Here is a 25,000-nt window from a genome sequence, read left to right as displayed (position 1 = left end):
ATTTATATCTCATGTCAGTATATGATTGTAAGTTGTTTGGTTAATTCACTTCTGGATTCATACTGCATATTAATAAGACTTCTTAATAGACATCAAGTATTTTGTGTTATACACCAGTGCAGATTTCAGCTGTACCAGATAGTTAGAGATAATGAAGTTAATCAAAGACATGCTTTGCATCTCAAGCTTATTCAATTCTCTTCTTTGCAGTGACCTCAGCAACAACGAGATCACGGAAATTGCTGATGATGCCTTCCATGGACTGAATAGTCTCAACTCGCTGTGAGTTTTTAATGTATTGTTCTGTGTACGTTAGCTTGGTGAAGAGGTATTGAAATATATACGTATATCTTCTTTTGTTCTCATTCATTTTTATATATATTATAGATTTTTCTTGATTAAAAATATCTTATTCTGAAAATCTAAGATAATTTTCATATATTTCTTCCCTTAGAAAAACATGTAAAACAAAAAGGTTGTTATGACTTGCATCACCTTTGCTTTTAAAAATAAATAAATTTAACGAAAAAAGTAGATAAACCTCTAAGAACAATACTGACACTAAATATATGCTGACCATGACAAGGAGTCTGGTTTACAGTGATGAATGATTCCTCTCTTCCCTTCCCCTCTTTATTATCCTTGCTCCCTGGGGTGACTAACTGCGCCATCTATCCGCAAACAAAATAAACTCCATGGGCGTGGTTCCTGTGTGGTGTGACCCGTCATCCGGACTTTGCCACGATATTTATGGATGATGTGCGGGCTGACGAACTATCCCTGTATGGTCGCTTTGGTGCGGACAGTGTTCTCTATGGTAACAAGATCACTACCATATCATCAAGGGTCTTCAGCGGTCTCACGAATCTACAGTTGTTGTGAGTATGAATGTCCTCTCTCTCTCTCTCTCTCTCTCTCTCTCTCTCTCTTACTTTAACAATATGTGGAAAGTTTTCGTTTAGAATGTAATTTTCTTAACAACGATGTTTTTATCATGAATGTTTTATAAGTTTAGGTACGGAATTACCCCGATTATGTATTATGTAGAAATGTTAAGTTTTAAATGTCATTAACAGGAAACGAAACGCATAAAGATTTCCTCTCGCTCTAAAAGAAAAACTTTACATAAAACTATGCAGAGTATCAAATGAAATCGTTTCTAGAAAATATTTACGAAAATGAGAATATTACTCGGAAAAATGTCTTTCCAAACATTGCATTATTTGTGTACAAATTTGACAAAGGCTTTGCGAGTATTACTGAAGATTTATTTCCACCTATTTAAAGTCAGATAGACTGAAATCTTGCACAAAACATTCTTATTTTCTTTATGAACCCTGCTCACCAAAACTTCAGATTGTTTTATTGTTGATAATAATATACAATTCCTAATGTGTTACCGTTCAGTAATGATGTTCATCTTAAGTTTAATTACATTTTTGCGGAAAATGTTACCTCACTGAAGCTTTGAATGTTGATTTTAATTGCATTATTTATCTATTTATCAACGGTGTTTAACTTTCAGGCTTCTGAACGCCAACCACATCGAGTGCATCCATCGTGAAGCCTTCAAGGACCTGAGGAAGCTGTCTCTGCTGTAAGTGTTGATATTATCGTTGTTTTTTTTATTTGATTGTTTTTTCTGTTTGAAGTTTTGATGTTTACACACATCTGAGTTTTAGACGCAAGAGTTTCGAAAATGACGTCAGATTAAGACCGCGATTACGGAACGAAATTTGCTAATCGCCGTTCTGTATATCAAACATCGGAAGAAAGTGCAGAATAAAATGAATATAAAATGGAAAAAGTATTTACTCTCATTACAACCAAACATTGTGAATTAATTTGTTTATTTTTGTAATATACCTTGAGCAGAGTTCTAATCAAGGAATTTATTATCTTTCCAGCAGTTCAACTATGAATATTTCAGTTGTAAAGAAACAGTAATTCTTCCGAATAAATTCCAGAAATATATGAGTGTGGGTTATATATCAGAGTTGCCTCAGCAATTCTTGTTGCTGCTTTCATAATGATTATGATAACAAGTAATTATGTTGTTATTATTATTGCTATTATTATTCTCATTTTTACAAACTAAACTACAGCTTTACTTGGAAAAGCAGAATGACGCAAGTATAAGAGCCCAATAGAAAAGCAGTCCAGTACCGAAAAACAAATTGAAAAGTACAGGAATAAGACAGAAACCAAGGCTAAATAAAAACAAATAAGATAAATAAGTAAAATATTAGTATTACGAATGACAGACAAACTATAAAATGTGTCTTATGTCACCCTGCTCAACAAAAGAGCATTTGCATCCTATTTGAAGTTCTGAAGTTTCAGCAATTCAAATGCAAGAGTATTCCACAATTTGGTTACATTAGAAATAAAACTTGGGCAAGACTTTGAATCAACTGCATATCTAGTATTAGGTGTTGGAAGGTGTAGGGACAAAATGTATAAAAAAAAAGATTCGAAGGTTTAGCCGCGTGGAGGGAATGAATGACAGTAGGTTTTTTCAGAGGTCATATAAGTCAAAAGTTTTTGAAGTAGGAGGAAAGGAGGACTTAAAAGATGCTGGTTAGAATATGTGGAAGAAAGAGATGACCTAAAGTCTGGGGAGCGGGAGAGTCTGCAAAGATAAAGGTGAATGCTTATTTAGGTCACACTTGCTGCTGATGACACTGCCGACGAAGTATATAAAACGGTTTATGCTGTTGAAGTTTTATGTGCTGAAAAAGGATTTCACCCTTGATTCAGCAGTGACAAAGGTTTTTTTGTGAACTGTGATAACGTGAAGCCTTTTCCTCGCTTCTGTTTCTGCATGCAAGAGTTGTTTGGGTACTACATCTAGCTGTTTAACTTATTTTTCCTAAATCTCTAAAACAAGACGTTCAACTTGACTATATGTTCAAGTTTTACTTTTCCAGAAAACTTCCTATATATATATATATATATATATATATATATATATATATATATATATATATATATATATATATATATATATATATATATATATATATATATATATATATATATATATATATATATATATATATATATATACATATATATATATATATATATATATATATATATATATATATATATACATGCCGCCGTGGTGGTGCAGTGGTATGATTCTCAGCTACCAGTCGAGAGGGCCGGGGTTCAAATCCCGCCACTCACTGATGGCTCGGATTGCTCCACTGCAAAGATCCGGCAGCCCGTCAACCTAATGGTCGGAAAAAACCGAGAGGTTCAGTAGGAGAGTAGGTACCAGGCCTCGGGCTGGGGAGTTAAACAGTGGGCCTAGCAACACACTGGCCACGTGTCATAGCCACTGGGACCTGTCCCCCAACTGGCTGTCGGCCTAAGAAATAGATCAGCGCCTGCCCTATGAGACTACAGAGGCCCAGGAGGGCTTTAACTTTAATATACATACACTCATATATGCACGTGTGTGTCGTTGTAGGCAAAACTACACAAAACTGTATAATGGTAAAATTCAACTTGTATGAGAGATACTCATGAGAATTTTACCAACATAAAGTTTCATGAAGTAGCTATACAAGTAGGTGGTCAGTGCCCACCAAAAGGGGTGATTGTTAATGTTCATAATGATCCTATATACTGAAAACCAACTGTTTTCGAAATCTCATCTCATTCTTTACCTTTGTCTTCGAGAGAGATAAGAGAGAACAAATCCTATCACCATAAGCATGATGCTCTATTACTGCTTACGTATTATCACTCTGTTCCTAACTCCTCTCTTTCCTATACTCTCAAACCATTCCTCCTCCCTTCCCGTATCCATTCTGTTTTCCCTTCATATTGAAGGTCATTTACGTGCTGACCTCGCGTGCCCTTCCACCTCGTCCCTCCCACACCGTCTGCTCATTGTCTGTTCATGGTTACAAAGGTTAAGACGGGTTATACACCTTATCACCGGCGCTTTCATGCGCAGGATCAGAAAACGGCCTTTTATGGCTTTGCAGCTTCGGTGAAAAGTAACCACCTCCGCGAAAAATGAGAATTTCATCGGCGATTTGTTTTCATTTGAGCGTAAGGTTGAATATTTAGATCATCTGTGTATGTGTGTGTGTGTGTGTGTGTGTGTGTGTTCAGGAATTCTTTATTTGTTGCAGTTTTGATCTACGGACATTTGTGGCGCCGCTTTCGTATCTGCCTTATTCAAGTCCTTTTTATCCTCTTCTTTTTTTCGCCCCATTGATTTCCTCTGGCGAGATTTATGTCTTCCTGTCTCCATTCATGATTACAGATTTTCACGGATTCACGAAAAGAGAGTTAAGAATGAATAATGACGCATTAAACAACACTTTTTTTTTCTTCTCTCTCTCTCTCTCTCTCTCCCTCTCTACCTCGGTCACTTTCATTCCCTATTTGGACATTCATTCATCCGACATCTTGCAATTTCTCCATGTCTGTCCCGTCGCGGTTTTTTTTTTTTTTCCAATGTTCCTGAGTCTCTCCCTGGCAAATTTGGTCAAGCTTGCAAGTTTGCATTGAAGACAGGATGATTAAGCATGCTTGCAAGCCTTGTGTTCTGTCGTAAACACACCCACTCGGAGAGCTTCTGCTTGCCAGAGACACTATTCTAATCTCCTTCGTCTGCTAAATAATTTTGGCGAAATTTCTATTTAATTCCTGCAGTAAGGCGGAAGGAGCATCAGATGGTTATTCGTGACATTCTCGTGCTAAATCGGCTGTACAACTTTATTGTCCCTTGAAATTTTGCAGTGCAGTTGTGTGACTATCATATGGAACTAATATATATATATGTATATATATATATATATATATATATATATATATATATATATATATATATATATATATATATATCACATATATATATATATATATATATATATATATATATATATATATATATATATATATATATATATATACACATACACATAGACAGTGACATGTTTTATACTCACAGATAATAAGCTCAGTGGTCAATAGTTACTGTACATTGTGTTTTTAAACCGAACAGCGGTTTGAATCCGTGGTGAAGAAGCACTTATCAAAATAATTTCCGTTGAGTGTAGGTTATTCCCGAGGTATAGTAATTGGATATTAGATTATATTTGGGCTTAGTATATGATTATATATATATAAATATATGCGTATATATACATACATGTATTTACATATAGTATACGTGTATATATGTGTGTGTGTGTGTATGTATGTGTGGGTAATTAAAGAAAATGAGCACAATTGCAATGTCTTATGGGAAATATAAATTCTATTTGAAGTTAACTATTTTAACTTTTTTATTTTTTCCTCTAAATTTCGCACGTAATTGGCTTTACATTCATTATGGAATGGGCTAATGAATAATGGCAAGTTGTCAGTAATGATTCCAGTATCCAGTCTTCCCTCCCGCCTTCTTATTTTGCCATCGATAAGAAACTGAATTTCTATCGTTTATTTTTAACCTAGAGTAAGTCAGGCATCGATACTTGCTTCTTTTACCGATTTTTTGTAAAAAAAAAAAGACAAGAAAAAATTCGTAAAAAAATTGGATCTCGGTTGGAATTTGCTGTTAACGTGGTTTTCAAATACTTATAATTTTCTTTTATGTGATATAAAAATTTTATAGTTTAAAAAAAATTTATTGCTGAAGGTGGGCGTAATTAATGTTTCATATAGTTACTTTAGCCGCTATGGCAAAGTAAGCCGTTTGGGACTGTTGGTGAGGACTTTTCATTCAAGAATATAACGTGAGAATGGAAAGAAATTTTATATTCATATAATACTGCATATTTTGATATTTTAGATTTACAATTGTCTGATCAGCTGTTTGCCCGGGTGTTTGTGTAATATTCATATATATAGTCTTTATTTTACATATACTTGTGGAAGGAAATCTCTCTCTCTCTCTCTCTCTCTCTCTCTCTCTCTCTCTCTCTGTATATGTGTGACAAGCGTGTTCGTAAATAAATTTCTGTGTATAAATGTGGACTTGAAGTAAACGAGCGTAGTTTGTCTTACCCATATAAACTGTCAACGTCTGTCTTGCTGTATGGTTGTGAAACACGTGACTGGAATTTAGAGTACAGTTTTATTTCATGGCAGTTATTTTTCCCTACGGGTAAGCCATAAACATGTAGTAATAATCTTCTAAGGATTAAGGACGCTGCCTTTACTATTGCTTCACCACATCGAAATAGCATCATCACGCTGACATTTGTTAAAATGAATTTTGTTTTGCAGATCTGTAATTTGACCAAGCGTTTACTTCTTATGATATGAGCACTTCTTGCAGTTTAGTCTGGCGGAAAGAGAGAGAGAGAGAGAGAGAGAGAGAGAGAGAGAGAGAGAGAGAGAGAGAGAGAGTTTTTGTCTGGGAAAAGAAAGAACAGCTGTCCTCATTAAGGCAGAGTTTACTTGAATAACTATGACAGCCGACCCTCCCCTTTTCCGTCTTCACAAAAAAAAAAAAAATAAAATGAACGTTATTTTTCGGGGATAGGAGTAACAACCTAAGTATCTCACAAGAAGTTGCAAGAACCAATTTTTACATCGACATGAGACGCCTCAGTCGGCTTACTCGTTTCACTTGCATCGTTAATATAATCTGTGTTAACTCTGAGCGATCACTATTCTCTGTGATTTTTTTTTTTTTGGCCACCAGATTGACAGTTCGGATCATTTGCGACCATTACCCAATTCCGCCGACTGCTCTGAATGTGTATTTACAGTGATTTAACATAGAGTTGAAAATACTTTTCTTCTGTCTGTACCTGCTACTTATTACTAGCTGCAAGAAACAATAATGGTAGTTGTTTTTTCTAATACATATGTAGGCTATACTCACCCTTGCATGTCTGCGTGTTAGGGCAGAAATACGCGCATTGCGGTTATGTATATCTTCTGTCATGACATACATACGTCCACTTTAGATCGAAAATTTTAAATCAGCAGAAATGATAACAGTGGTACTACAGATAAATATGACAAACAACAATAAAAAATTAATATTAGTATTAGTGATATTATTATGTATTGTTTTAATACAATCACGCATATTTTCGAAGTAAACTATTTTAGTTTTTAACTACACATACTGATAAGTTTTAAATGTATCAGTATTAATTTAATAACAGTAATGATGATGACGATTATGTCGACTTATAACCTTAATTTACCAGTCTGTCGCTCAGAAATTTATCTTTACCCTTTACCTCAATTATTACTGCGTTTGAATGAGTAAACAATAAAGGTTCTCCTTCCACTTAACCTGTTGGTTTGGCACTGCTAAAAATATTGAGTTATTTAGCTCCATTAAATGTGTATTGAGCGGAACCTGTGACAATTTGAGAAGACAGTTTTCGGTACTCTCATCTAGACGAAAGCTATAAACGCTGCATATTAACAGATTAAGGAAATATCGTGTGGTTAGAAATAAAATAATTAAACCTCTTGTAAGATAAAGATATAGGCGTCAAGAGAGCGGGGATCTTCAGTCCCAAACTGGTTGTCTGGCGGTTACAAATATGGGCATGGACGGGCCGGAGGAGGAGGGGCTTGACTGTTTTCGAGGATATAATACCCATGGCAATTAGGCGGTAGTTCTCTGGACATCCGTGAAATCATGCGTGTACTTTCTTCCGCAAAATCCTGACTTCAGATCGATTTTTATTGTTTCTTAAGTACTGGATTTATCTTAGTTTTCTTGGCATGGTTATGCTGAGGTGAGATTTTGACAGTGTGAGCCTTGTTGACCATTTATCCACGATTCACCTTTGAAAGGGGTTATTGATAGCTTGATGATGACCATACCATTTTTGCCTCTTCCGCCGAAATTGAAAGGAAGTTATATGTTTATCTGTCTGCCTGTCCACTAGATATATTTAAAATGACAGATGGACTTGAGTGATTTTTGTTACAAGTGGGTAGTGCTGAATTTGAAAGCGGATCGAGGTTTATTTCAGTTCTTCGTACAATAAAGAAAATAGAGCCTTGCCCGCCCAGATGGGAGATTTAGTAATCAAACACTATTCAAGTCGGACGGAGTTTATCACATTTCCCAACCAGAAGAATTACGGCAACCCACTAAATCTGGTGGATACAATATACATTAGGCTAAGGAGCTTTGATATCAGCGAGTTACGCGTCCTCTGGGTGTCCTTTATGGGTTTATGTAAATATTTTAGGCCAATTATGGATAATGCATTAATTATATTTATTCATCAAGTCCCGCTAATGCGTCATTGATGGCGATTTACTCCTTGTTCCTTGCAGTATTTTAATAGCATCGTACGTCTGTCAACGTAACATCATTTACATGACCACTTTGGTCATCCTCTGTTTCGAGAGGGGTTTCTATTGCCTGTCGGATTAGTTTTGATCCGGAACAATCTAGACTTTTAATTTTCTTTTTCCATGTAATGTGGGTACTGAGGCCACATGTTATAACATAAATAAACCATTTTTTTTTTTTTTTTTTTTTTAGAAAATGGACATTGTGGTTCATGGCATTAGACTGGTTTCCTTTGCAGTTTTCTCTATCGATAATTATGATTGCTGCTTTTGCCTTGACATTATTATCATGTTATTATTGCAAATAGACACATGACTGATTAAGGCAGTAACACTTAAATCATTAAACATGCGAAAATTTTTGAACTCCCAAAAATTAATCTTCGCTAATATTGAGATGCATACGAAAACTAAAGTGGTGAAAGTTATAAAAAAAGTAAGAAACAGCCATTTCCTGCTTCATTAACCAACTACTATACAAAAAAAAAAAAGTCAACTTCCATGGCAAAAGATGGCCTTGCTGTACACTTTCCAGTTCTTGGCAGACAGTGCGCTGTGGGTGTACAGTACAAGACTTAATAAATTTAATCCAGTTAAGAAACTGAATTTCAATCGAAGCATCGTGAGAATATTTGAATCTTTATTATTGTGACGTGTTCATGACGTTCTCTGTCTCCGGAAATTATCGAATACAATATGCATTGGAATACCGGCACATAAGCCCAGTCTGCATCCTTCCCTCCACCTACTGCGCTCTCCAGCTGAGTCTAGCACTCTTTCGTGCTTTTCATTTTAAAGGTCTTTGCCCTCAAACTTTATACTTCTGTCTGTTTAGCATTGGCTGCAACTTCTCCTCCTCTTCTCCGAAACACAATATAATCCATGTACCATCTTCCCAACACCAGTTTATATTTCTCCCAACCTCCTTTTCATGGCCAGACCACCCCAACAGTTCATGATCATCGTGTTTTTCTCTTGTGTAATACCAATCACCTGAAGTTTGCTACAGTAAAACTGCCTTTTCTTGGTTACCTTTTATCATTACAACTTCCGTTTTTTACCTATTATGGTTCATATCTTCTTCAATGCTACTTCAGCCGTTTGTGCAGCGATGCACTGTACAGTAATTGACTTCTTCACTCTTTCGGACATCATCTGTTTCATTGTCCACGGACAGATGTGAGGCCTTGATTTCAGGTTTCTTACCAACCTTGTAAACATGTGTCATTGTCCTGGCTTCCATTCAGTTTATGACATAGATAAAGGCCTTTTCATCAACTTGAATGTTTACCAACTATAACTGCTCCTGCTCAATACCTTCATCGGTACACATTAGGATCCATACATATGTGGTCATATTCCTCTCGGTTTTTTATTGTACATAATCGTTAAGCAACCAGTACATATACATGGATTAAAGCAGTCAATCGTTGCTTTCATTACACGCTTCAGCAAATTACTTTCTTTGTGAAAATTATACATCGCGTTTAGCCGGTACCATTCACGCCACATTTTATACACTTTTCACAAAATATATCTGTCATTTTAATAAAAGTCTTTCTGGAGACTCAAATGTTCGACAAAATTTTTTACCTTGATTCTCAAGCTACTCACAGTACAGTTTTCTAATAAACACTTGATCCATGCAACGCCTTCTCTCTAAAACTAGACTCCTTATCTCGACCATGCTTCTATGCCATCAGTGGAACTTCCCTGGACAACGCCCTTCCATACAAGTTTCAAGATGTACTTAATCATGAACTACGCCCGCACACTTATACCTGGTAAATAATGGCGCTCTCCTTGACTAAAATAGTAGAAGGATGTGAGGAAAGCATTCCATATACTGTAAATATTTGATACGGTCGACTGGTACTATCGCTGAATGGTAGTGATTTTCAGCTATTGGCTGAATTACACCACACTATATGCATTGTATGACGTGCTGAAGTTGTCTTCTAGATTACTGTATATTTGAGTGTCAGTCGCAATATAAAAAAAATAACCAGTAGTGCTTTCCAACATTTATTTTTATTTTCATGATAATTGCTAATAGAGTAAAATGAATAGATTAAACTAATCTAAACTCTTTGAAGTGTCATTGAGCATTTTTAATGTTAGAGAATGTTTAGGATTAAGCATGGCTGTTTTAATTTCATTCATTGTCTGATGCTTAAGCTCTTGAATACGTCGTTACTGAGAAAATGTGTTAGGCTGTGAGCACTTGTTTAATTCTGACCTTATGTCAGGGTATTCAAAGGTAATTGTAGACTCTCATAGCACGTTCATGGTACCTGCAGCAAGTTTAAGTTGCTAGTTGACACAAGATATAAAGATAACTTTTCTTTTTTGAAGAGAAAAAAATTATTGCCCGGAGGAATTTTCGGGTTCTTTACTTAATGTATTTTAGTTGTTCTTATGATTGAGCTCTTCTCTCCTTACCTATTCTTGTTTCTTTTTGCAGTAAGGGACCTGGTCACTCGTTTATTTAGTACAGAAAATATCTTGTGTAATAAATAGCGGTGGTTTCACATAGAAATTGAGTTTATTCATTAGATATATTCAGCGTGTCATTGCTTTTGTATACATGGATAAATCGAACACCTGAGATGATTTTTTATTTATAGGTTTTTTACATTCATTAATACTTTTTTTATTTTATTTTGCTATCTTGGCGGTAGTCAAACGCAAATGTAGTAATTATAATCAAATTTAGTAATTGTTCAAGCATTTCCATTCCACGGTCAAGGGTATCAGTTCTAGGAATTATTTGTAACTTTATGAGGTTTAAACGAGTTTTAGGAACACGACTCCTTCCAGTGAGTATACTGGATCCCGCTACGCACTGTTTGTTTAAGTATGGACTTAATAGGTGGTTAGGAGACCCTTGTTAAAATGTATGGATGAAAGTCTGGGGCATCAACATTGCGTGCTCAGGGTCACACTTCAGTGATCAAGTTACTTGTCCCTACACTGGTTTTTGTGTCGCCTAGTGAAGGAGGACCTTGGCGATCCATCCCACTCTCAAAAAAAAAAAAAAAAAAAAAGAAAACTCGGAGACTGGTCATTCACTCTTGTTCCAGCAGTACCTGCTAATTTTTACTTCGACCTTCACAATAAGAGCTACGGCGTGCTTTTTTTTTTTTTTCTATCTCCTCTGCTGTTTTCCCTTTTTATCTGTGAAGCTTTTTTTCTCCTCATCGTTTTCCTCCGCCAACCTCCTATCCGTTGTCCCTGCGCCTCCCCCTACCCCCTAGGTCCTCCGCTTCCCCTTCTCCCTAGTCCCTTCGTCTCCCCTTTCCCTGGTCCCTCTGTCTCCCCCTTCCCCTGGTGCCTCCGTCTCCCTCTTCCCCTGGTCCCTCCGTCTCCCCTTTCCCCTGGCCCCTCCGTCTCCCCCTTCCCTTGGTTCCTCCGTCTCCCCCTTCCCTTGGTTCCTCCGTAACCCTCCCCCTTCCCTCCGTCTCCCCCTTCCCTTGGTTCCTCCGTAACCCTTTCCCTCGGTCCTCCGTCTCCCCTTCCCTTGGTTCCTCCGTCTCCTCTTTCCCTGGTTCCTCCGTCTTCCCCTCCCCTCTTGGTTCCTTCCCCTAGTCCTCCGTCTCCCCTTTCCCCTCGCCCCTCCGTCTCCCTCTTCCCCCGGTCCCTCCGTCTCCCCTTCCCTTGGTTCCTCCGTCTCCCTCTTTCCCCGGTCCCTCCGTCTCCCCTTCCCCTAGTCCCTCCGTCTCCCCTTCCCCTGGGCCCTCCGTCTCCCCTTTCCCCTGGCCCCTCCGTCTCCCCCTTCCCTTTGTTCCTCCGTCTCCCTCTTCCCCCGGTCCCTCCGTCTCCCCCTTTCCCTGGTCCCTCCGTCTCCCCTTTCCCCTGGCCCCTCCGTCTCCCTTTTCCCTTGGTTCCTCCGTCTCCCTCTTCCCCCGGTCCCTCCGTCTCCCCCTTCCCTTGGTTCCTCCGTCTACCCCTTCCCTGGTTCTTTTCTTCAGTGTGTGGGCATTGTCCTTCATATATCATATTCCTTGTCGGAAATACTAACGTATATATATATTTGAGCAACGGAAAATTAATTTTTACATATCTATAACAAGTACACTGAGTATTTGTTATATAAAGTACTGATTAATGTTTCCTCATTGTCGTGAAACCTTGTTTTGTAAAAGTTGTTGTGTATCTTGAAGTACTTAAACTGTATACTTGGTTTTCTTGAGCTGTTTTTATTTTATTTTATTTTATTTTTTATTTTTTTTGGTTTTCTTGTGTTTTGTTGTTGAGTATTCCTTTTTTATCTTTCACTTTACAGTTTGTATTAAATCTTCCAAGAATATCCTCGTATTGTTTAGGTAACTGCCTTCCAAATCGTCCTGTTATATATAAAGGGATGTTTTAAAAAATGCGAACCGGAATTGTAAATAGTTGTTGAGTGAAGAAGAGCAAAATTATTGAAAAACGAAGGGCAGTATTACATAAAAACAGTGAGAGAGACTCAGGGGTCATTGCACAACTACTGTATATTTAATACAAAATTGTCTGGAAGCAAATATTTTTTTCATGCCCTTAATGGATGTATCGTGTTTCCCCGACAGGGAAAATAATTATGTATCAGCCAAGTAATCCGGATGAATTTTAGTTTACCGGCAGAGAGATGTCGCTGTGAAGGAATAATAATGAAAAATCTACAAGTTCGCCAGGTAAATTTTGTTTTTGGATGCCCACATTTTTATGAAAGAAATGACTTTCGCTAAAATCCGTTTTATGTTGTTCAGGAAGAAAAGAAACGTATATCTTAACCTGGCGGAGGACTTCAGTAGAATCTTTGACTTTTACGTAGATTCCGCTAGAAGAATCTATTACTTTCTTAATTACAGTGTTTCTGTTGAGCTCGCCATTGGAAGTTTAGACAAAATCATTTTGATAAACAGTTTACCTAGAGTCCTTTTTGTTATTAAATTACACACCCGGCCAAATCTGCTGAAACGGATGTCACAACAGATTTTTTTTATGAATATATTTAATGTGCTCACATGAAAATGGCGAAAAGAATGGTAACTCTGACTTTACATAGTCCAGCCCCGAGTGGAAAAATGAGAGGAAGAAAAGAAAAGTAACCATCTTCCGTCAAAAGAGGAAACAAATGAAAGATTCGAGCAGAATTCCAAACTCAAGTGATGAGGAAAGAGAACAGTCAATGAATCGGGTAGTCCAAGGATTGCGTAGTATAGGGAAAGAGTGAGACGTGAAGAATAAATTGTGATCTACCCAGTTCACACCTTTCCCATATATTTATAACGTACTTTTATCAGGTTACCTATTTCGATCCCAAATCCGTCATTTCATCAGATACATAGGTTTTGGCCTTTTTTTGACCATAGCATAGGCCAAGTTCTCTTAAAATTTCGGAATTTTAGTTTTGTTTAATTAATCTTTTGTAAAAATTTCAAATTTTAAACTCTCTCTCTCTCTTCTCTCTCTCACCTTCATCACTCTCGTCACCTTCATCACCATCTCATTTGAGTTCCTTCTCCTCCTACGCGATGTCCTTTAGAAGGCTATCAATATCCTACATCTTGACACACTCCCTCACGCAAGGAAAAGAACACGGCGACTGCAGTGAAAAATTTCACAAGAGACGCAAATGAAAGAGAGAGAGAGAGAGAGAGAGAGAGAGAGAGAGAGAGAGAGAGAGAGAGAGAGAGAGAGAGAGAGAGGGCAGACTTCAGTCTCTGATAATACGTAGGTGCTATTTATTCGGTTATTATAATGTTGATTTTTTTTTTTTTACAAATTAAAACATACTTGCCGATAGAAATGTTGAAATTAAATGCCCACTGGCATTTTTAGTTAAACTATAAGAAACTCTTAGAATTAAGTGAGCAATCACAGACAATATTGTTACAAACAATTATTAAGAAAAATTTCAACAGAAGTCAGTTTTTCATTCAGTTGTATAGATTACACCCGCATAATTTTTCAAAAGGTTATCACGGTATGAAGAGAGGACATACACAGTAATATTTCTACCAAAGAAATAATAGATGTCAAGTATTCTTTCTTCTTCTTGATTATCCGTGAATCATTTCAGTGATTTATGTCTTCAATTTGTTTTCCATAATTACACCATATAGACTGATTTTTTCTGTCGCGATAACCAATATTCAGTACATGTCTGGAGACATAGTTTTGCTTGAAAAGTGAACGATCAAATAACGCAAGAACTTGAGAGATCAGTATGGTGTAGAACGTCGAACCGGGAAAGTTGTGTGTGTGTGTGTGTGTGTGTTTTTGTTCTCGGGCGCTTGCGCGTATTTGTTTATCTGTCTGGGAGTGCATTCTTCATAATCATCTGCTTATGTTAACTTATGCCCTGCTTGTAAGATTATCGATGGCTGTGATAAGATTAAGCATCTGTTAATGATATAAGACTATCTCTTGTGTTGTATTACAGCATGCTTGCTGCTACTAATGATGAGAGGTGGTTAACTATTGTAATACAAGCCTTAAGGGCATGTTGCAACCATGTATGAATGTGTTATCATTAGTTTTCTGTAGACCTCTGAACAGTTTTGCTTGGCGATGTTTATATGGAGAAAATGAACTTATTGAGAGTGTTTGACAACTTGGTATGGAAAGTAATTTGATTTTGACTCCGTTGTAAAACTACTTCGTTTTGCATTTCTGACTGCCCTCAGAATTTATTAAATATCATAGTGAAGTGCCAAAAGATACTGAAATTCAGTTCTGAATTTTAATGTTTTATTATTCAACAATTCCCCGGAGTCATTGCTCATACCATCATCAGATTACTTAGACTCTTTTGGATACACTGTGAATTGTACATGGGGCTGTGATTAACTGTAAGTTGATCTTCTCCACATTTCATTAATACAATTCATAATGTTCCACTTTCTACATGTCTTTATGGTATTATGTTAGAATGAAAAACTGTAATTACAGATGAATACTCTAGAATAATTAAAAATTTTCATTACATTTTCTAGGCTTCGGGGAGAACTAAGCTTCCAGCAAATTTAATCCATATGAATTAATAATATATGGAAAAGAAGAAAAAAGTCGCGTGCTGTAGTCTGTCGTAAAAAGTATAGTGAAAGTTCACGCTGTTGGTGATAGTTTATTATTATTATTATTATTATTATTATTATTATTATTATTATTATTATTATTATTATTATTATTATTATTATTATTATTCAAGTTGCAAACTCATTTGGAAATGCAGAATACCTCAAGCCCAAGAGCCTTAGTAAGAAATTACTGGAGGACATTCAGCTTCTTGTCCACCGAAATGACTGCTTGTAATGACACCAAAATAATGGACCGAATGAGAATAGACCTTAATAAACGGTTGAAGTATGTCAGAGTGGGCTCATTATTTTAAGAGTTCTTCTGTCGTTCCATGAAGGTAAATACGCCTTCAGAGAAGTGGAATAACTGAGGAGTCGTCCATATCAGAAACTAAGTTATGATAAAGTTTTATGAGTCGCTCGTTCTTTATTCAGCGAATAATATGACGATCCGATGACTTTGGGAACAGTAAAACGAAACGGGAATTAGATCTTAGACGAACGAGTAACGTCACGGTGGATTAAAACTAAATAGGTTTGATGCCTGAATTTTTTCCTGTAAATATAACGCAGTTTAATGATTAGGACTTTCTTATCAACAGTGGATGGCTGTTCACATTTTTAGGTAACAGCATATTCTGTTCTTTGTCTAGATTTCTTTATAATTTCTTTTCATGGGACGTGAGGTGCTGAAATGTTATCAAAATACATTTAAACCTGTAATTAACAAATAGATTTGAGAGCGATGCTTTGGGAACAGTCTGGGATTACAAAAGTAGGTCATGTAGTTTCACATACCTTCACAAACTAAACCTTAAAAAAATTAAACTGAATGGTGAGCCTAAAGCTTGTTTTACGGTATTACAGAATCGCGATTGGAGTTTCACCATTTATAACCCTTTTTATGATTTTCGTTTATCGTACAAGACTCATGCAGTATTGTTAGCCATAACTTGCTTGAATTAAACTTGTCCTTGAATATTTAAAGTTAAATCATTCTCCCGCCCATCTGCTGATGATAAATTTCGCTTAAATGTAAAAAAATTACATAATTGATTAAATGCTATTTTTTCTGTATGGCCCGTTCTTAAAGATCCTTGTTTTTCACCATCTTTTCTTTTTCATTTTTCCGTTTCCTCGCGAAAATTTCGCATTGTTGTAAAGCCTCTTGCAGTCCGCGGAATTCGTTCGGGACAGCTGAGGTAAAGGCGTGAACTCAGATGTTAATCCGTACACGCAGCAGTAATTGTCCCTCCTGTAAATCCTTCTGTGATATTCAATCCCGTGAAAAAGCCCGCTGATCTCCTTCGGGCAGATTCGGCTTCTGCCTAATGAACATTTAGCTACTGGTATGTCTCGGTGGCGTGGCCGCTCTTGCGTAAATCTCTCTCTCTTTGTTTCTCACTTTGTTTCCTTAAGTTGAATTTGTTTATTTGTATTTTTATTATTGAACGACTTAACTTGTGTCAAGAATGCCTACTCGGGATGAATTGGAAGAATAATTGTTTGCACTTAAATAAGAAATATGTATCACTTCATTTTTATACCAAATATAAAAGATTTGATACGTGCGGTGCATGAATGTAACGTAGATTCACAACCCCCAGCTCTCTCTCTCTCTCTCTCTCTCTCTCTCTCTCTCTCTCTCTCTCTCTCTCCTATTAAAACTTCTTTGAGGGTTTTATCTTGAGCCGCGATTCGATGTTGACTCTCCGGTCTGTGAACTTCAGTTACATTCTGTAATCTCTTGTCGATCCTCGGCCGTATCCCAAACAAGCTCTCGACACTGGCCACGTCGACGGCGGTCCGATCCCACGACCGCCGAGATGCTTGGCGTTCCTTCGGCAGCGTCCTTGCTTGGGACCTCTTGAGGAGACGGGCCAGCGAGATGTGTGACTCATGACTTACTTACTGACTTACTGTCATTTTTAATTGATTTAGTTTGTCGTGTCGTCTTCTGATTTTGTTTCTGTCTGCCAGTATTCTCATTTCATGCTTCCAGAGTTTAATTTTAATTTTAATTCTTTTTTGTCAGAATGTTTTCTATTTTGTTTTTCTATTTAGCATGTGTTTTCCAATCAGTATAAAGGGTTTTTAGGTGTATTATTTCAGACCCGTCTGACAATGGTTGAAATTTAGACTGTTACATCTTGCTCTTGTGTATATTTTTTCATCATTCTAGAGCAGCAATAAAATGTTTGTTAATAATCGGGAAGAAAGGGGCCTTTCTGCTATATAGAGCACACTTCTTACCAAAAGGGATTTACTACCCTTTACCAAACACCCCTCACTCATCGAGCATATTGCATTCATTTTCCAAGGCACTGCAATGTACAGACTAATTCGGCAGTTAATGCTGATTTCTTTCCTGGAAGTAAACTCTCTTAAGGAAATTTCTGCTTGTGAACAGTTATAGATTTGTATACGTAAAACGTATACCTGAGCTGAAAACTAAATCGTTTTCTCTGAAACTGCTGTACCAAAAATTACATAACTTACATGGAAGATTCCTTATTTAGTGCAAAACTTAAATTCAAACTGTGGCCTCTCCAGTGCCGGGATGGGGTCACAGAGCAAAGTTTCACAAAGGAATATGTATGTAGAACTAATTGTGAAAATTCGTCTTCACAAGAGCAAGGGGGCTACAGTTTGGCAATTAACGTGCAGTCATTCTCATGTAGTGCACACAAAAGTATGTACTGAACAAGCCACGCCTCAGGGGCCAGGATAGAACCACAGTAGGGATCCAGATTTTACAAATGATATTTAGGAAAAATCTGCATGCTAGCGCAGGAACGTGGGTCAGGTGAGCAGTGTGACCGATGGGACTCTTGACTATTTTCGTATGTTTTCATTATTTTACGATTATTTGCTTTTGTAGATCAATATTTATCTTTTAATTTATGCGAGTAGATTTTTTAGTTATTTCTGTATCCCTGGTGTTATTTAAAAAAACCTTTACTCTATTTTTCAGAATTTGTTTAATTGCGCTAGAGATGTCGTCCCGTCATTTTTGCAAGTTACACCAGTTTTCACGTATAAGTAATAAATACTCACTATTTGCAACTAATTGCTTAATATACTTATAGAGTTCCTTGGCCTCACAGTATAGATGATGACCTCGAAGAGTTTTCTTTTCTGAAGTTTGGGTCCCCCTCCCGAAATTTTAATTCTTTCATTGTTTTTGGTTATGAAACATAAACCATGATATTTTGTACTCTTGTTAGTATGTCTTTTTGTAACTTCTAGGTCAGCCAGTCAGTCCTTACAATGGTCGTTGGCAACAGGATATTTTGGACACACAACATGCGTGGTATCCAACTGTATTTTTTTCCTTTTTTTTTTTTGGCCTTACGTTATTGCACCTGAGTATTGGATTCTCCTGAGTCATGGGACTATTCATTAACTTTCCATATTGAACTAATTTTCTATTATCCAAGAACCGCGATCCATATCAAGGGAAATGGCTCCGACCCTCCCGCAGCCCTCACCTGTCTTAATAACCCTTTCGGTTTCCACCCAGAGGTGTGAACTCTAACACGCGATCACCTGGGGAGCCATCATTTCTCTTTTTTCTTTTTTATTCGGCCACGGCCGCCTCCATCGCAGCCCGTCTGTGGGTATGTATTTTACCCATCACACGTCGACTGCAACCTCAAGATGGCGGGAGCGATAGGCCGGCCTTTAAGCCCTTTTAAGTCCCTTTTATCTTGATTGAAGACTTTATGTCCATGGGGGCCGTGTATCATCCCTCTATCTTGGGGCGTTGGCTCGGCTCTCCTTGTTTCATAATAAATTCATCCGCACGTTTTCGCAGGCTGTGATGGCAGTGAATGTTTTAGCGATTTACTGTCAGTTTTTATATTAGTAACATTCATTGCATTTATTAAAATTACTCTCCTTTCTGTTGTTGCCTGTATTAACTATTGCTGTAATATTATTTTGTTTAGTGTTTATTTCCCACGTTTTATTGCTTCTATTAAGAGATCACAGATTTTGTAGTGTTTTCAACTGAATTTTTTAATCAAGCCTACTTTTCAAGTACCTTTTTTCTTCAGTGTTAAAGATGAGCATTTATCCTCACCGCACAGAAGCCTGTTGTTTACTGATGTCTTATTTCTGAATACATCAAAAAGCATTCAAGGGTATTATAAATATGGTCTTCAATTTAATAACGGTATATAAACGAAAGATACTGTTTTCGTTTCAAATCATTTCCTTTTATTTTCATTTTCCCACCTGCGACGCACACACCGTAACTGTGCATTATGGGGAAAAGCAAGAATTAAATCCCTGGGAAAAATGCAAATCGTCAGTATTTTCCTTTGCAAATTTCAGTTGTGCTGATTCAAGAGAATGTCGCAGATTGTTTTTTATACTGTCACGAGACTTATTTAAACCATGTTCATACAAATTGGTGATCATAGATTATGGTTCTTTTGGGAGTTTTATGCCTTTTCATGATGAGTAGAATTTGGGTCATTGTCTTCATAGTTAACAAAACTAAATTGACACCATTACGTAGAGAGTGATTAAGGATTGTGTTCGAAGCTTTCTGTGTCCTTCTCTTTCGTTGTTGCTGTGCGTTTTTTATGGAAAAACTTTAGAATAAAAATAATCTCCCTCAGCAGTTAAACTATTTGGTTAAATAGTTGATTTCCATTAATGCAAGATAAATAAAAAATGTACACTGCACGAACGCACACACGCACACCTACGCATCCACAAGCACTTACGAAAACGACGATAATCTTCCAATTACGTTGTATAATAAAAAACTTAGTTCTACTTGGAAAAATTGCCATTAACGCTGCCTTCATGACAACATTTCCACTTGAATAGCCAAGTTGAATTCAAGAACAACCTCCTGTTATCCTTGACTTCCCTTTCCTTAATGTCTTTACTTTGTAGATTAAATAATTGGACTCTGGCTTTGCTGACGTTCCTCTCCCTTCCTCCACCTCCCAACATTTTTTTAAATGTCGGTATCCGTTACGCCCTTTTTCACTCTTGGCATGTCTTGTATCCACATTCTCTCTCTCTCTCTCTCTCTCTCTCTCTCTCTCTCTCTCTCTCTCTCTCTCTCTCTCTATCAATTGGGTTTTCTGACTGTTAATCCTGAAGCTTATTAAGGGTTAATGATGTTGCCATATCTTCCTAATGTGTTCGCTGTTGCCCTTGACACACCAACGCATTCCTGAGAGAGAGAGAGAGAGAGAGAGAGAGAGAGAGAGAGAGAGAGAGAGAGAGAGAGATTTAAGAAAGTATCGAGGCTGAAGGGGAAGCTAGGCAGTATGTCCAAGGGTGTAATTTTCCGCATTACTCATTCACTTACGTTACTCTACCTCCTCCCGTTGGAAGGTCTTTTCGTTCAAAAATTGTGTATATAAAAGAGTTGAGTAATAAATAATGTTTTAAATAGGCTGAATGGACGATAAACGGTCTAAATGAAATATCTACTATTATCTAGTTTGCAAAATGAACATTCACAGCAGCGGTGGGGCCATTCTTCATAAATTAAAGAATAAGTGGGTTCCTCTGGAAAGGACGCTGTAACGTATACTTATCCACAATCCCTAATGGTGTCATTTGTATGTTGCATTTTTCTTTACTGTGGTGTTTGTCCGTTACTTTGCTTGTCATGTCGTATATACTTAACGAGATTTGACTTTTTCACGTAATTAACAATGCAATTTTATCAGTTAATTGGGCGCACAGTGAAACCACTCAAGAGTCAATCGTTTTGTTGTTTATTTCCCTCTACCTCAAGACTCTGGAATTTCCTGTGCCTTTTTCCCGTTTTCGTCGTAAGTATCGCGGTTTCCCTTTTAAGAGTCAAATTCATTCTTACGTGACATTCTAGATTTCCAGTTTTTTTTCCCAGTGCAAAACTCAAAGTTTGGCTAACAGCATAGTATTATTTTGTGTATTTGTTTAAATACTACATTGCGGAGTATATTATTATTTTCCAGTCGAACATGATCCGTTGCATCATAATTCGCATGTTCTTTGTGAACGTGGGTTATCATATGACTCCCTTGGTTGTAATGGCTTTTGTGTGCTTAAATTGTTCCATTCCCATGGACAATTTAATTAATTCTTCTTCAGAATGTAAAATAAGAAATAACTTATTTCTTACACTAGAGCAAAACAAAGTCTGTCCTCGAGTACTTGGTTCTTTTACATTTTCAGACTGAATATCGTTGCACCATAAGATTTGTGATTGATTAAATGGGAGTCAGTGCCACATTACAGGATGTTAGTTTTACTCGTTTGCTTTTTGCGCTTTCGTTTTACTGAAGGGAAATTACATGGTAATTTAGTGCGCAAACTAGAGAAGCAACACAAAGATTTCAACTTTAACATCTTGTAATGAAAGACGTTAACTAAAAACGTAAATAAATAGTTTTAAAAATTGCTGCAGGAGCGATTACGCTGGGTAATTTGCAAAGGAATTTTTGGCAGTTCTGTAATTACTTGAATTACTCTCCGAAGCTCATTAATGTTTGGCAAAAAGAATAGACCGGTCTTCTAGTTAGCAAACTTGATTTTTCAGGTATCTAATTATGAGAGAGGTGTGTGTGTGTGTGTGTGTGTGTGCGTGCATACGTGTGGTTGTGACGTTTAGGAGTCATGTCATTTTAGTTTGTGGTCAGTTTTTGACAGCACCTGATCTGGGCGTCTTGTTGCATACCTGTAATTTTCTCGTCATCTGTTAATGGGAACACCCATCACGTGGTAACATTTTACAACTTCGCCCATTCTCTCTCTCTCTCTCTCTCTCTCTCTCTCTCTCTCTCTCTCTCTCTCTCTCTCTCTAGTGTCTGAGCAGGTAATAATTCTGTCTTTTCTGGCACTGTAACACATCTACGAAATCCCCCTCTCTCTCTCTCTCTCTCTCTCTCTCTCTCTCTCTCTTTCTTTCTTCTCTCTCTTTATTGTTGTAATAAATCAGTGAATCTCTCTCTCTCTCTCTCTCTCTCTCTCTCTCTCTCTCTCTCTCTCTCTCTCTCTCTGCTACTGTAATATATCAATGAATCTCTCTCTCTCTCTCTCTCTCTCTCTCTCTCTCTCTCTCTCTCTCTCTCTCTCTCTCTCTCTTTCTTCTGGTATTGTAATAAATCAGTGAATCTCTCTCTCTCTCTCTCTCTCCAGTTTCTACTGCCTGTCTGTCTGTCTGTGTGTGCGTGTGTGTCAGTTTTGCCGCGTATTCATTGCATGGTATGGCAGCCAGATCAGATTTTGACAGACGTTTTGTGGCATTAAAAACGACCGTATCTTTTTTTTCCATTTTTCTTTTTTCTTCTTTTTTTAATAAGGGTATGGTACTGCCCTGCCCGGGTTCCACGTCCAGCGTTGTAATCATAGACCCCCACACCCTAGGAAAATGTGGTCGATAGGATCTTGGAAGAGAGAGAGAGAAAAAAAATGTGCAGGTAATAATTCTGTGACTTTTCCAAGGAATGCCATTGTGTTCCTATCATCACTATCATCACTACCATGATCATCGTCATCAACTGCCATTACACAAGTCTCTCTCTCTCTCTCTCTCTCTCTCTCTCTCTCTCTCTCTCTCTCTCTCTCTCTCTCTCTCCCCAATGTCTGAGCAGAAAATAATTCTGTTTTTTCTGACATTGCAATGTATCAGTGAATCTCTCTCTCTCTCTCTCTCTCTCTTCTCTCTCTCTCTCTCTCTCTCTCTCTCTCTCTCTCTCTCTCTCTCTCTCTCTCTCATATCTGAGCAGGTAATATTTCTGCCTTTGATGGTCTTGTAATATATGAAGGAATCTCTCTCTCTCTCTCTCTCTCTCTCTCTCTCTCTCTCTCTCTCTCTCTCTCTCTCTCTCTCTCTCGGCACATACTGGAGATCTGTTGTTCGAGATCAGTCCTTTTCCGATTTTTCTTCCGTTACATAAACGGTCTACCTTAATTGTAAGGAATGATTTTCCTGCTTCTTTATTTGTTTTTCGGATGATGATCTATAGTATTCTTTTCTTGTGTATACGTATTAGGTATACAGCGTTTCTCCCTCTGACGTATACTACTACTACTACTATTATTATTATTATTATTATTATTATTATTATTATTATTATTATTATTATTATTATTATTATTATTATTGCATTGTTCTCATTATGCAGCCAGCCTTTTTAACAGGACATGGTTAAGAGATGATCGTCTTCATTATTATTATTATTATTATTATTATTATTATTATTATTATTATTATTATTACCATAAGTTGTAAAGTCACTATGCACATTTACATAATTATACAAAGAAATGATGAATAATATGTTGTATATTATTCATTATAAGACATATGTTTAATATGTAACATACAAATAATGCAAACTCGTACGGACTTTATTTTTTAGATACATAGGTACACTTCCTCTGACCTTCTTTCAGAAACTGTCGTTAACCTAATGGCTCCCATTTTCTATTTTTCTACTTTACGTAATCTCTACGACAGAGCTTTTTTCCTTCTTCGATTTCCATTTAATTATTTCCCATTTCATAACTTTTTTCCCCTCTTCCTTTGTAGTGCTTTTGTAACATTTGTTTCATGGCTTACGTGATCTCTCTGTATCCCTTCATGTGTAGATACATATATATATATATATATATATATATATATATATATATATATATATATATATATATATATATATATATATATATATGTGTGTGTGTGTGTGTGTATATATATATATGAATACCCTAATCACTTTTTCTTTTTCATTTCTACGTAGCTTTATGTTTTATGTTATTTGGTCTTTTGTATTATTTTCTGGTTTGATCTTCATATTCCTTGTATCTCATTTATAATTCCGCTTATGACATTTTTGTACTTAATTTTCTAAATTTCATTCACTTTTTTTTTTTCAATATATTCTGCTTACGTGGATAGTATGCCAGTTCAAGATGTTACACACCTATGCGCGCACGCACAGACACGTGAATTTCCAGGTTTGGTCAAACTGATTGTTAGTTCGATTGACAGTTGAAACATAAGAGAGAAATGAAACTGTTTTATACAGGTTGAGTGGCAGTTTGGCTTGTAGAAATTGTTTACGTACTTGTTGGAAAACTCTGCCCTAACTTTCTATAGGTTGTTGTACCGTTAGTGCACCTCACACGGTACACTCTGCAGCGTCCCCTCGGCTCTTAGTTGCAACCCCTTCCATTACTTTTACTGTACCTCCGTTCATATTCTCTTTCTTCCACGTTACTTTACACCCTATCTTAACTTAAGTGTTGTTTCATACTGCAACTGCGAGGTTTTCCTCCAGTTACATCTTTAAAAACTTTTCACTCTCAGTTTCCCTTCAGTGCTTAATGACCTCATAGGTCCCAGCACTTGGCCTTTGGCCTACATTTTATATTCTATTCCATTCCATTCCATTCCACGTTTATTGTTAGTTTTAAGGTTTCTCGATTAAAAAAGAGGAAAGAATTTTAACGAATTGCCAAGTACATTATCTCAGCGTTATTTTACTGGATCGTTTGTTTGTTAGTTAATGACTAATTGCTCCGATTTTTTCGCAGGTTTTCGACTGGTGCATGATTACAATTATTTTTGTAGGTTTTACTAACTCTTTTTCTTGCTGACACTTGGTATTGCC

General features: G+C 36.9%; 1 protein-coding gene across 2 annotated transcripts in view; it reads left to right on the top strand.

Annotated features, from left to right (window-relative positions):
- Positions 1–25,000, top strand: part of LOC136832809 (protein slit-like) — a 920,733-nt gene that overhangs the window by 859,398 nt on the left and 36,335 nt on the right. For both annotated transcript variants that reach the window (XM_067094397.1, XM_067094407.1), the window contains exons 11-13: positions 211–282; positions 807–878; positions 1,526–1,597. In XM_067094397.1, the coding sequence (XP_066950498.1) occupies positions 211–282; positions 807–878; positions 1,526–1,597 (216 nt within the window). The remainder of the gene's footprint in view (positions 1–210; positions 283–806; positions 879–1,525; positions 1,598–25,000) is intronic.

This window comes from Macrobrachium rosenbergii, chromosome 4 (assembly GCF_040412425.1).
Source record: "Macrobrachium rosenbergii isolate ZJJX-2024 chromosome 4, ASM4041242v1, whole genome shotgun sequence".
NCBI classification, from domain to species: Eukaryota; Metazoa; Arthropoda; class Malacostraca; order Decapoda; family Palaemonidae; genus Macrobrachium; species Macrobrachium rosenbergii.
Note: the sequence above shows the minus strand (reverse complement) of the source record. Positions and strands in the feature narration are given on the sequence as shown.